The sequence below is a fragment of the Bufo bufo genome, chromosome 11 (assembly GCF_905171765.1).
Source record: "Bufo bufo chromosome 11, aBufBuf1.1, whole genome shotgun sequence".
Taxonomy (NCBI): Eukaryota; Metazoa; Chordata; class Amphibia; order Anura; family Bufonidae; genus Bufo; species Bufo bufo.
In genome coordinates, this window is record NC_053399.1 from 43,169,353 (window position 1) to 43,182,233 (window position 12,881).

The 12,881-nt window shown below is 42.9% G+C and overlaps 1 protein-coding gene across 3 annotated transcripts in view; it reads left to right on the plus strand.

Annotated features, from left to right (window-relative positions):
* Nucleotides 1-5,679, plus strand: part of LOC120981848 (N-acetylated-alpha-linked acidic dipeptidase 2-like) — a 156,009-nt gene extending 150,330 nt beyond the window's left edge. For all 3 annotated transcript variants that reach the window (XM_040411611.1, XM_040411612.1, XM_040411613.1), the window contains one exon: nt 4,717-5,679. In XM_040411611.1, coding sequence (XP_040267545.1) covers nt 4,717-4,927 — 211 coding nt within the window. In that variant the 3' untranslated portion in view covers nt 4,928-5,679. The remainder of the gene's footprint in view (nt 1-4,716) is intronic.
* Nucleotides 5,680-12,881: the final 7,202 nt, after the last annotated feature.

Genomic DNA, 12,881 nt, shown 5'->3' on the forward strand with positions numbered 1-12,881 from the left:
AAAAATGACATTTTTCACTTTCAGTTGTAATTTTTTTTTAAAAAAATGACATCTATATATAAATTTTTCTCTAAATTTATTGTTCTACATGTCTTTGATAAAGAAAAAATGTTTGGGTAAAAAAAAAATGGTTTGGGTAAAAGTTATAGCGTTTGCAAACTATGGTCCAAAAATGTGAATTTCCGCTTTTTGAAGCAGCTCTGACTTTCTGAGCACCTGTCATGTTTCCTGAGATTCTACAATGCCCAGACAGTAGGAAAAACCCCACAAATGACCCCATTTCGGAAAGTAGACACCCTAAGGTATTCGCTGATGGGCATAGTGAGTTCATAAAACTTTTTATTTTTTGTCACAAGTTAGCGGAAAATGATGATTATTTTTTTTTTCCTTACAAAGTCTCATATTCCACTAACTTGTGACAAAAAATAAAAACTTCCATGAACTCACTATGCCCATCACGAAATACATTGGGGTGTCTTCTTTCCAAAATGGGGTCACTTGTGGGGTAGTTATACTGCCCTGGCATTTTAGGGGCCCTAATGCGTGAGAAGTAGTTTGAAATCAAAATGTGTAAAAAATGCCCTGTGAAATCCTAAAGGTGCTCTTTGGAATGTAGTCCCCTTTGCCCACCTAGGCTGCAAAAAAGTGTCACACATGTGGTATCGCCGTACTCAGGAGAAGTTGGGCAATGTGTTTTGGGGTGTCTTTTTACATATACCCATGCTGGGTGAGAGAAATATCTCGGCAAAAGACAACTTTTCCCATTTTTTTTATACTAAGTTGGCATTTGACCAAGATATTTATCTCACCCAGCATGGGTATATGTAAAATGACACCCCAAAACACATTGCCCAACTTCTCCTGAGTACGGCGATACCAGATGTGTGACACTTTTTTGCAGCCTAGATGCGCAAAGGGGCCCAAATTCCTTTTAGGAGGGCATTTTTAGACATTTGGATCCCAGACTTCTTCTCACGGTTTAGGGCCCCTAAAATGCCAGGGCAGTATAAATACCCCACATGTGACCCCATTTTGGAAAGAAGACACCCGAAGGTATTCAATGAGGGGCATGGTGAGTTCATAGCATTATTATTATTTTTTTTGGCACAAGTTAGCGGAAATTGATTTTATTTATTTTTTCTCACAAAGTCTCCCTTTCCGCTAACTTGTGACAAAAAATAAAATTTTACATGAACTCGCCATGCCCTTCACAAAATACCTTGAGGTGTCTTCTTTCCAAAATGGGGTCACATGTGGGGTATTTATACTGCCCTGGCATTTTAGGGGCCCTAAAGCGTAAGAAGAAGTCTGGAATATAAATGTCTAAAACATTTTACGCATTTGGATTCTGTGAGGGGTATGGTGAGTTCATGTGAGATTTTATTTTTTGTCACAAGTTAGTGGAATATGAGACTTTGTAAGAAAAATAAATAAAAAAATATCAATTTCCGCTAACTTGTGCCAAAGAAATGTCTGAATAGAGCCTTACAGGGGGGTGATCAGGGAGTCTATATGGGGTGATCACCCCCCTGTAAGGCTCCATTCAAAGGTCCGTATGTGTTTTGCGGATCCACGGATCCTTGGATCGGATCCGCAAAACACATACGGACGTCTGAATGGAGCCTTACAGGGGGGTGATCAATGACAGGGGGGTGATCAGGGAGTCTATATGGGGTGATCACCCCCCTGTAAGGCTCCATTCAAAGGTCTGTATGTGTTTAGCGGATCCACGGATCCATGGATCGGATCCGCAAAACACATACGGACGTCTGAATGGAGCCTTACAGGGGGGTGATCAATGACAGGGGGGTGATCACCCCATATAGATTCCCTGATCACCCCCCTGTCATTGATCACCCCCCTGTAAGGCTCCATTCAGACGTCCGTATGTGTTTTGCGGATCCAATCCATGGATCCATGGATCCGCAAAACAAATACGGACCTCTGAATGGAGCCAGCCTTACAGGGGGGTGATCAATGACAGGGGGGTGATCAGGGAGTCTATATGGGGTGATCACCCCCCTGTAAGGCTCCATTCAGACGTCCATATGTGTTTTGCGGATCCGATCCATGGATCCGCAAAACACATACGGACCTCTGAATGGAGCCAGCCTTACAGGGGGGTGATCAATGACAGGGGGGTGATCAGGGAGTCTATATGGGGTGATCACCCCCCTGTAAGGCTCCATTCAGACGTCCGTATGTGTTTTGCTGATCCGCGGAGCCATGGATCGGATCCGCAAAACAAATACGGACATCTGAATGGAGCCTTACAGGGGGGTGATCATTGACAGGGGGGTGATCAATGACAGGGGGGTGATCAGGGAGTCTAATATGGGGTGATCAGGGGTTAATAAGTGTCAGGGGGGGTGTAGTGTAGTGGTGTTTGGTGCTACTTATTACAGAGCTGCCTGTGTCCTCTGGTGGTCGATCCAAGCAAAAGGGACCACCAGAGGACCAGGTAGCAGGTATATTAGACGCTGTTATCAAAACAGCGTCTAATATACCTTTTAGGGGTTAAAAAAATCGCATCTACAGCCTGCCAGCGAACGATGGCCGCTGGCAGGCTGCAGATCCACTCGCTTACCTTCGGTGCCTGTGTGCGCGCGTTCACAGGAAATCTCGCCTCTCGCGAGAGGATGCGTATATGCGTCCACCCAGAATAGCAGGGCCGCCGCCAGGACGCAATCCTGCGTACGGCGGTCCTGAGGCGGTTAATTCCCCCCCAAAAATTTTTACATTTCAACCGTATGGAAGCTGAATGTACATAAATGGATGATTGAGGTGTGACGCTCAATTTCAACTTAACATACACAGGTAGATTGCTGCCACACCATGGTTATTGCTGCAGTAATCACGTATATATGCTGCTTAATTAAATTGAAAGACACCCCCCCCCCCCAAAAAAAAATAAAAAAAAATTTGTGACCATGTACAAACTGAAATTACATAAACGGACAACTGAGGCTTGACGCTCAATTTCTTGTTAATACACACAGGTAGATTGCTGCTATACCTGGTGTCTTGTAGTAATCACATATATATATATGAAGGTTTAATTTATTGAGATGCACCTGTAGACGATGAAAAGGGAAAAAGTTTGGGCATGTTGAACTTCTTTTAAAATGGTTCCATATTCATTTGCAACTTGAGCCTTCATTTACTTGAGTTATGTTACCATCTCTTTAAATGCTGAAGGCATGACCTGTCATTTTTTGTTCTCGGCAGTTATTAATAAAACAGGCTTAATCATTCCTAGTAACAATACTAGGATGTGGATCTAAGTCTACATGTATCTGTGATATATAGCACGGAATGTGTGACTTTCCACATTTCTAGCTTTTCTAGGTGTGACTCTTGATAAATGGGAAGGAAGAATCAGCACTGCTCCATACAGTGTTCCCACAGAATCCAGTGTACATTTTACCTTGTACTTAAATGTATGGTATAAAGATCATTTTTATAGAAAAATATGGAAAAAAAAAACAAAGAGGTTTATATTACATTGATATCACTTACATGTGCTGCTCATACTGATAACCTGTGGTTTTGCAAAGGAAGAAAGCAGATGAAAAGGGTTTTCAGCAGGTCATCAATAGTGGGGGTCTGACTCCCAGCACCCTCCTTCTGACGATCAGCTGTTTGAAGAGGCCCTGGCAGTCTGGTGAACACAGCATCCTTCTCACAGCTTATCAAGCACAACAAATACCAAGTGCATGGCATAGCAGCTGTTCTTCGTATGGCAGCCTCTTCAAACAGCTGATCGATGAGTGGGTTGGGAGTATGACCTCCATCGATCAGATATTGGTGACCTATCCTGAGGATATGTCATCAATACCGTACCTCTGGAAAGCCCCTTTAATCTTCTGTATTTTTGTTACAGGAATAGGGCCATTATTAGGGCTGGCCTTAGGGGTGTGTGGATGCACAGGGCAATTTACCCTTCACTTCTGAAGAGGGTGCCACAAAGTCCCCTCTCCCAGGCACCTGGTCACCAGATGAATTCACTGGGTGTCCAGACGTACCTACACCTGACACAGGACGCACATATAATTGAGCATTCGCCTCAGCACTGGCGGGACAAGGGTACCACATCCAAGCATTAGGCACTTTGTTGTAATGCAGATGGCATGCTGATGTAAAGGCCTGGGATGTTCTGCAGATTTAGTCTATGATCTTCATGTACACCCATGTTCTTCTCTACAAGTGACTCTCGCAGTGTCCCCCCCCCCCCCCCCAGGACATATAATGCATGTAAAGTATTAGTACCCAGATGCATAACTTTACATTTATCCACATTGAACCTCATTTACCAAGTGGCTACCAAACACTCTGCGTGTCCAAATCAGCTTGTAGTTTATGGACATCTTCCAGTGAACCTTTGGGTACACCATGTATTACCATGGACCATTCAGAGTAGGAATCGTTGACCACGACTCTCTGGATACTACAGTACTTCAGCCAGTTTTCAATCCAATTACGAACTCTACTTTCCCAACCGATAGGCTTTAATTTAGCTGCTCATTAGGCAAAGAGCCAGCAAGGAAAGCAGACATTTTATAAATGTATATCATAAAATATTTTGCATAACATCTTATTGGTTACCTATTACCATTCTACAGGAGAATAATGGGGCAATGTTCACTATGTAGCAGTTATAGTTTTATGCACTGTAACACTTATTTTGTCTAACAAATATTTTTCTCATCTCCCCAGGCATGTGATTTATGCCCCCAATCAGCACAATCTGTACGCCTCCTCCAGTTTTCCTGGGTTGGCTTCTGCAATGTTTGATATTGAAAATGATCCAAACCAAGAAAAACGCTGGCAACAAGTTAAAAAGGAAATTTCTATCATTGCTTACACCATAGCCTCTGCTGCTAGCACCATTCAGGACCCCAGGAGCATAGGCAACACACAACTCTGAAGTGAGAGCTTACGTTACAATATCAGAAGAATTTTATGTATCCACAGCTTATGTAAAAACTTGTGACTTCGAACTTGTGACTTCTATGCACCGACAACTCTCCAGCATCATTTGTTTTTGTACAGATGTATCGAACATATTTACAAGAAATGTGTCATCAGAAAATGACCCATCGTTTAGAGCCACTGTACTTTCACACAATTTCATTTAATAGAGAATGGTGTAACTAGCAAATTTATAAATCACAAACATGTTGGGTAGTAAGCTGCACACAGTGCTGGCAGAAGGAAGATGCCCCCAGCTTCTGAGTGAAATTAATCTAGCTGTGCAGCTGAAACAGAATAATATGGCTGAAAAAACATTAAAGAAGCCCAAACAAATGTTTTTTCACAGTTCTGAAAAAGCAATTATGCTATTTTTTAAAGAGTCAGGCACGATTTAAATCGAGTTTTTTTAAACTTTTTTTTTTTTTAAAGCAATATGTGAAGCAATATATATATATGAAGTGACCAACTTGTTTAAGAGAGGGATTGTTAGCAGTTCTACTATAGAGGACATGCAAATAATAAGTAAATTACTGTTTGTTGTTTCCGAGTATATTATAGCTAATCAAAAATGTAACCTAAACCTCATGAAGTGTATAAACCTTATTTTGTCTTCATAAATATAACTTGCCACTAGGATTTAAAAGCAGATTTCAACGAAACACCACTTTTTTTTATCATTTTTGTTTCAATAAAAGTTTTTAAAAGTAGTTTCATTGCAATAGTTGTATAATTATTTTTTATTAAAATGTCTTTGTTCCTCAGGGAGCCATCTGTAATTGCACCTTAGTAGTGCGTCTCCGCACAACACATGGACACTGTACAGCACATGTAGGGTCGCAGGGCATCCACTTTCCTGTGCCCGATCTTCTATGCTTGAGCCCATATCAGCTGTGTGTACTCTATGGCTTGTGCAAGTCACAGCATAACTGGAGTAGGAGTGAAAGAGGGATCTCGTCAGCAGCTACAAGCACCATTTTAAGCATAAGGATTTAGTCACAGAACTCGAGAGAGCACACATTCCAGATTTCAGGGTGTTCTATGCAGAACACAGAGGGCTATTCTTTTTTTTTTCTACACAGTAGTTCATGCCAGACAAACAAAACAATGCTTGCAATCTTGCTTGCCCCTCCCTGCGTCATGTCATTCAGATCTATAATATGCAATCTCTAGATCTGTAACCACCATTCAATGGAGTCAATCATAGTGTCAGAGTGGGGAGTGAGGGGAAACTCCACACCGTACAATGTAGGTTTGCAGGATATGCCACTAGGCCTGGAAACAGGAATAAAGGGAGCAGGTCACCATCTAACACAACCCTAAATCCTAGCCCTGACCTCCTAACTGTATGAGCGAACCCTAATGGTTGGAGGGCTCATACCCGGAACCTCGGGCCCTACTAACCCTAGAGATCCCTGGTAATAATGTCAGGGCTAGGAGATGACCTGTTCACCAATGACATGGATGAACTGGAGTCTCCAGCAGGCCTAGCAACAAGAAAGGAGCAGACAGTAGCATAAACCAAATTGGCAGGTAAGCACCCAGCGCAAACACACATTGGAACAACAGCACTTACCTGCCACAACAACTGGAAGAAACAACAACTGCTACTAACTAGTGGTTCCCCCTCCGGGAAACCCTGGAGACCACTTCCGCAGGCAGGTGGTCAATGCAGTTCCCCCTCTGAGGAACCCAGGAGCCCCCTCACCGGAGGCACAACACAAAGGGAAACGCCTTGCATACTGGAAAAACAACACCAAAAGACCAGACATGAAACTACAACAAGACGTACACCAAACCCTGAACATAAACCCACACCAAACATCAACACAGGTAAGGCAGGGAAAATGGAGGATACATAAGGGATTACAATCTATGTCCAACAAGGTGGCCCTTTAAACTGGACAGATGGTAAGGTCCAGGATGGCATTATAACTCTAGCTCCACAAGAAGCTGAAGTCCCACTAAGGGCTCTTTCACACTTGCGTTGTTCTTTTCCAGCATAGAGTTCTGTCGTCGGGGCTCTATGCCGGAAAAATCCTGATCAGGATTATCCCCATGCATTCTGAATGGAGAGAAATCCGTTCAGGATGCATCAGGATGTCTTCAGTTCAGGACCGGAACGTTTTTTGGCCGGAGAAAATACTGCAGCATGCTGCGCTTTTTGCTCCGGACAAAAATCCTGAACACTTGCCGCAAGGCCGGATCCGGAATTAATGCCCATTGAAAGGCATTAATCCGGATCCGGCCTTAAGCTAAACGTCGTTTCGGCGCATTACCGGATCCGACGTTTAGCTTTTTCTGAATGGTTACCATGGCTGCCGGGACGCTAAAGTCCTGTTTGCCATGGTAAAGTGTAGTGGGGAGCGGGGGAGCAGTATACTTACCATCCGTGCGGCTCCCGGGGCACTTCAGAGTGACGTCAGGGCGCCCCACGCGCATGGATGACGTGATCGCATGGATCACGTCATCCATGAGCATGGGGCGTCTGACGTCATTCTGGAGCGCCCCGTGAGCCGCACGGACGGTAAGTATACTGCTCCCGCGGTCCCCACTACTACTATGGCAACCAGGACTTTAATAGCGTCCTGGCTGCCATAGTAACACTGAACGCATTTTGAAGACGGATCAGTCTTCAAATGCTTTCAGTTCACTTGCGGTGTTACGGATCCGGCGGGCACTTCCGGCAAATGGAGTACACGACGGATCCGGACAACGCAAGTGTGAAAGAGCCCTAACCTTATGCTCCAAGCCCAAGTACTATAAGAGCCCACACCCAGTTCCACCTTACTCACACTTGAATCCCATACCCACCAGAATGGGAAGGGACAACATTAGAGGGGGAAGTGTGTAAACATGCCAAAAACTACACGTTGCCACTGGCAACAAGCATGCACGGCTAAAGAGTCTTGGTCCACTAACACCAGACCATGACATATAGAGGAGCGAGGTTCTGTGCAAGGAACAGCTCAGCTGAAATGTTCTGTTTGTACCCCCATAAAAGGGGGATCCCAGTTGCATTATCCTAAGCCTCCCCATCACAGGGCCTATCAGGGGCCACCTGTTACCTTGCAGTGTGGGTAGCCACAATGAGAATGAGAAGTGTCTGGTCAGGTTTACACTACAGCAACCATTTTGCAAGTTGTTTGATTTTATGACTTTTCTAGAGAGAGACCAATACTAGGAAATATGAAAAGTATTTATTTTTCATATATTCTATGCAGTGGAAAAAAGGGTCAGCACAGTGGCTTGCAAAAATATTCGACCTTGGTGCTTCTCCTTTTTGTTGTATTAAAATCTAGACTTAAAATGGATTTTAATATGGATTTTAAGAAAATTTTCCAAATTGTTACAATGAAGTAAAAATAATATCTTGTTTAAAAAACAAAACAAAAAAACATTAAAGTTGTGAGTGCACATGTATTTACCCTCTAAATAAGGTCTGGTCCAATCAATTAACATCCAAATTCACCTAATTAATTGAATAAGGTCCCCTTTGTACTATCAAAACTTCACATGACCTGTCACATGATGTCATAATAAATACATGCATTCTAAAATGCCCCTGCAACACTACTAAGCAATAGTGATGAGCGGCATAGGCAATATTTGTTTTCGCAATATTTTGCTAATTTTCCGCATAATATTCGCAATAAATTCGCGAATTTTAGAATTCGTGACCTCGTCATAATTTTAGCGATTGCGCAAATCGGCACTAATGATGAGCATATTTTTTGCTCAATACATGCAGCTTCACTTTTTATCAGGTCTGAGTAGATATTACTGATTGGCGCACTAAGTATTGTTGTGACATCACAGCACTATGTCTGTAGCATGTATGTATGGACAGCAGAGAAACAGTAATTCCTATCACACTACCTAACACCCTGCACTGGAACTTATCAGCTACACTATATCACAATCTAACCTACACTGACTATCTCCCACTAACTATCTGTATTATATATATGAGCTAACTAACTATCTGATGTAATTGGGTAAGGCTACTTTCACACTTGCGGCAGAGAGATCCGGCAGGCAGTTCCGTCGCCGGAACTGCCCGCCGGATCAGGCAAAATGTATGCTAACTGATGGCATTAGTAAGACTGATCAGGATCCTGATCAGTCTTAAAAATGCCTGATCAGTCGAAAAAATGCATTGAAATGCCGGATCCGTCTTTCCGGTGTCATCCGGCAAAAACGGATCCGGCATTTATTTTTTCACCTTTTTTTCAGTCTGCGCATGCGCATACCGGAACGACGGATCCGGCATTCCGGTATTCTGAATGCCGGATCCGGCACTAATACATTCCTATGGGAAAAAATGCCTGATCCGGCGTTCAGGCAAGTCTTCAGTTTTTTTAGCCGGAGATAAAACCGTAGCATGCTACGGTTTTATCTTTTGCCTGATCAGTCAAAACGACTGAACTGAAGACATACTGATGCAAACTGAACGGATTACTCTCCATTCAGAATGCATGGGGACATACCTGATCAGTTCTTTTCCGGTATAGAGCCCCTGTGACGGAACTCTATGCCGGAAAAGAACAACGCAAGTGTGAAAGTAGCCTAAGGAATAGGATCCAGATGAAAGCACAGAGCACAGCAATGTCACTGCTCTCTCTCTCTCAGAACTGCGAAAAAAACAGCAGAAAATGGCTTCTGGGGAGTTTCTTATATAGTAAGGTGTAGGCAACTTTCCGATTGGTTGCTAAGGATGTTGCAAAGTTCTGACAAAGATATTGCAGCCTTCTCATTGGCCCACAAGCAAGAAGGGAGGTTACTGATGCAAAAAAATCTAGAATATTCGCGATTACGAATATATAGCACTATATTCTACATCTTCGCGAATTCTTGAACTGCCGATAAACATTCGCGATTAGAATATTCGCGATCAACACTACTAAGCAAGCAACATGGGGACAATGGAGCTCTCCAAACATGCAAGGTTGTAGAGAGAAGCATAGATCAGGGTTTGGTTGTAAAACAAAATACCGTTAAATCCATTATAACAAAATGGAAAGAACATGACACAAGAGAAGGCCACCCACCAAAAAGACTGAGCAAGGAGGTCATTAATCAGAAATTCAACAAAGATACCAATGAGAACACTGAAGGAGCTCAAAGATTGCAGTACCTTTCCATAGGGCCTCTATAAGCCATACACATTATGGAACAGTGGCCAGTGAAAAGCCAATGCTTAAGAAAAACTGTTTGGGGTTCTCTAAACAGCAAGCAGCAGGCTACCCAAACATATAGAAGAAGGTTCTCTGGTCATATGCAACTAAAATTGGCCATCATGGAAAATACTATGTGTGGCGCAAACTCAGCACTCTAATCCCCCCAAGAACACTACTCCCACAGAGAAACAAGGTAGTGGCAATATTACACTGTGGGGATACCATTGTCAAGGACTGGAAAAATGGTTAGCACTGAAGGACAGATGGTTGGCAGTAAACATACTGTTAAAGCTACACTGAAGTGGTTTAAGGGGTGACATTTAAATGTTTTGGAATTACCTCATCAAAGCCCAGACTTTAATTAAATGGCGAATCTGAGGCATGATTTCAAGACTGCTAGACACCAACAAAACCAATCTAAATTGAAGGAGTTGGAGCAGCTTTGCTTTGAAGAATGGGCAAAAATCCCAGTGTCTAGAACTGCAAAGACAATAGAGACATACCCCCAAGAGACTTAAAAAGGGGTGGACTAGCCATAGACCCTACAGGGAAGCTTCCTAGTGTGCCAATACCAAGGGGGCCGCCTGAGCCCTCCTTATACCCAACAGCCAGGTAAGTAATAATCTGACACTCTTAGAGTTAATTAATGATGGGAGCATCAAGTACTTATGTACCTTGCAAGCGGGCGCCGTTGCCCTCCTGGCTCCTGAATTTACTTGATTGCCATCATGAGGCAACTAGAGTAGGAAGATAGAACATGGCCGCTAGGGAAGTATTCTGTGCTGCACTGTGGTATTTGGTTCTGCTGGGGCAGTATATTGTGATGCACTGTGGTTTTTGGTTCTGCTGGGGCAGTATATTGTGCAGCACTGGAGCATTTGCTTCTGCTAGCACAGTATATTGCGATACACTGTGGTAACTGGTTCTAATGGGGCCATATTTTGCAATGCACTGTGGTATTTGGTTCTGTTGGGGCAGTATTTTACAATGCACTATGGTATTTGGTTCTGCTGGGGCAGTATATTGTGCTGCACTGTGGTAATTGGTTGTGCTGGGGCAGTATTTTGCGATGCACTGTGGTATTCGGTTCTGTTGGGGCAGTATTTTGCGATGCACTGTGGTATTTAGTTCTGTTGGGGCAGTATTTTGCGATGCACTGTGGTATTTGGTTCTGCTAGTGCTGTATATTGTGCTGCACTGTGGTAATTGGTTCTGCTGGGGCAGTATATTGTGCTGCACTGTGGTATTAGGTTCTGCTGGGGCAGTATTTTGTGCTGCACTGTGGTATTTCACATTACTGGGGCAGAATTTTGTGATAATATAACACATACAGTCAGGTCCATAAATATTGGGACATCGACACAATTGTAACATTTGGATGTAAATACCCTCAAATTAAAAGCTGACAGTCTGCAGTTAAAGCACATCTTTTTGTTTCATTTCAAATCCATTGTGGTGGTGTATAGAGCCAAAAATGTTAGAATTGTGTAAATGTCCCAATATTTATGGACCTGACTGTACCTTTTTTAATGTACATTTTCCCAACAGGCATCAACTCTGGTTTTAGGCGTCTCTCCTTCCCAAGATAAGGTCAGTGAGCAAATGACTGCTGGTTCTGGGGGGGGATTTCAATACTATTCTTGATGCTCAATTAGATACCACCTCCCCTGGGAGACACCTCTCCTTAATAATAATAATAATAATAATAATAAAATGTATTTATATAGCGCCACCATATTCCGCAGCGCTTTACAAATTCATAGGGTTAATGTACGAAAAAAACTAACTGGCTAATATGCAACTGAATCACCAGGAGTCAGGGCCCTGCTCGCAAGAGCTTACCATCTATGAGGAATTGGGGGGTGACATATAAGGTAGTTGATTGTGATAAGTAGGATTTGAGCCATTATTGAACTGACAGGAGTGGTGCCGGACGATCTGCTTCGGGTTTGGGACTACTAGAGGATCGAGTTCAGGCCAGAGGAGTTGGTGGGGGGAGGTTTAGTCAGGGAATAATCAGTTTAGGTAGCTTGATAAGTCTGCCTGAAAAGATGTGTTTTTAAGGCAAGTCCCCTATTGATAAATACGTAAAAACTATTTTATCAAATTAGGACAGAATATTATAGAAACATATAGAATGTGTCGGCAGATAAGAACCATTTGGCCCATCTAGTCTGCCCAATATAGTGAACACTATGAATAGCCCCTGGCCCTATCTTATATGACGGATGGCCTTATGCCTATCCCATGCATGCTTAAACTCCTTCACTGTATTTGCAGCTACCACTTCTGCAGGAAGGCTATTCCATGCATCCACTACTCTCTCAGTAAAGTAATAATTCCCGATATTACTTTTAAACCTTTGCCCCTCTAATTTAAAACTATGTCCTCTTGTAGCAGTTTTTCTTTTAAATATTCTCTCCTCTTTTACCTTGTTGATTCCCTTTATGTATTTAAAAGTTTCTATCATATCCCCTCTGTCTCGTCTTTCTTCCAAGCTATACATGTTAAGGTCCTTTAACTTTTCCTGGTAAGTTTTATCCTGCAATCCATGTACCAGTTTAGTAGCTCTTCTCTGAACTCTCTCCAAAGTATCAATATCCTTCTGGAGATATGGTCTGCAGTACTGAGCACAATACTCCAAATGAGGTCTCACTAGTGCTCTGTAGAGCGGCATGAGCACCTCCCTCTTTCTACTGGTAATTCCTCTCCCTATACACCCAAGCATTC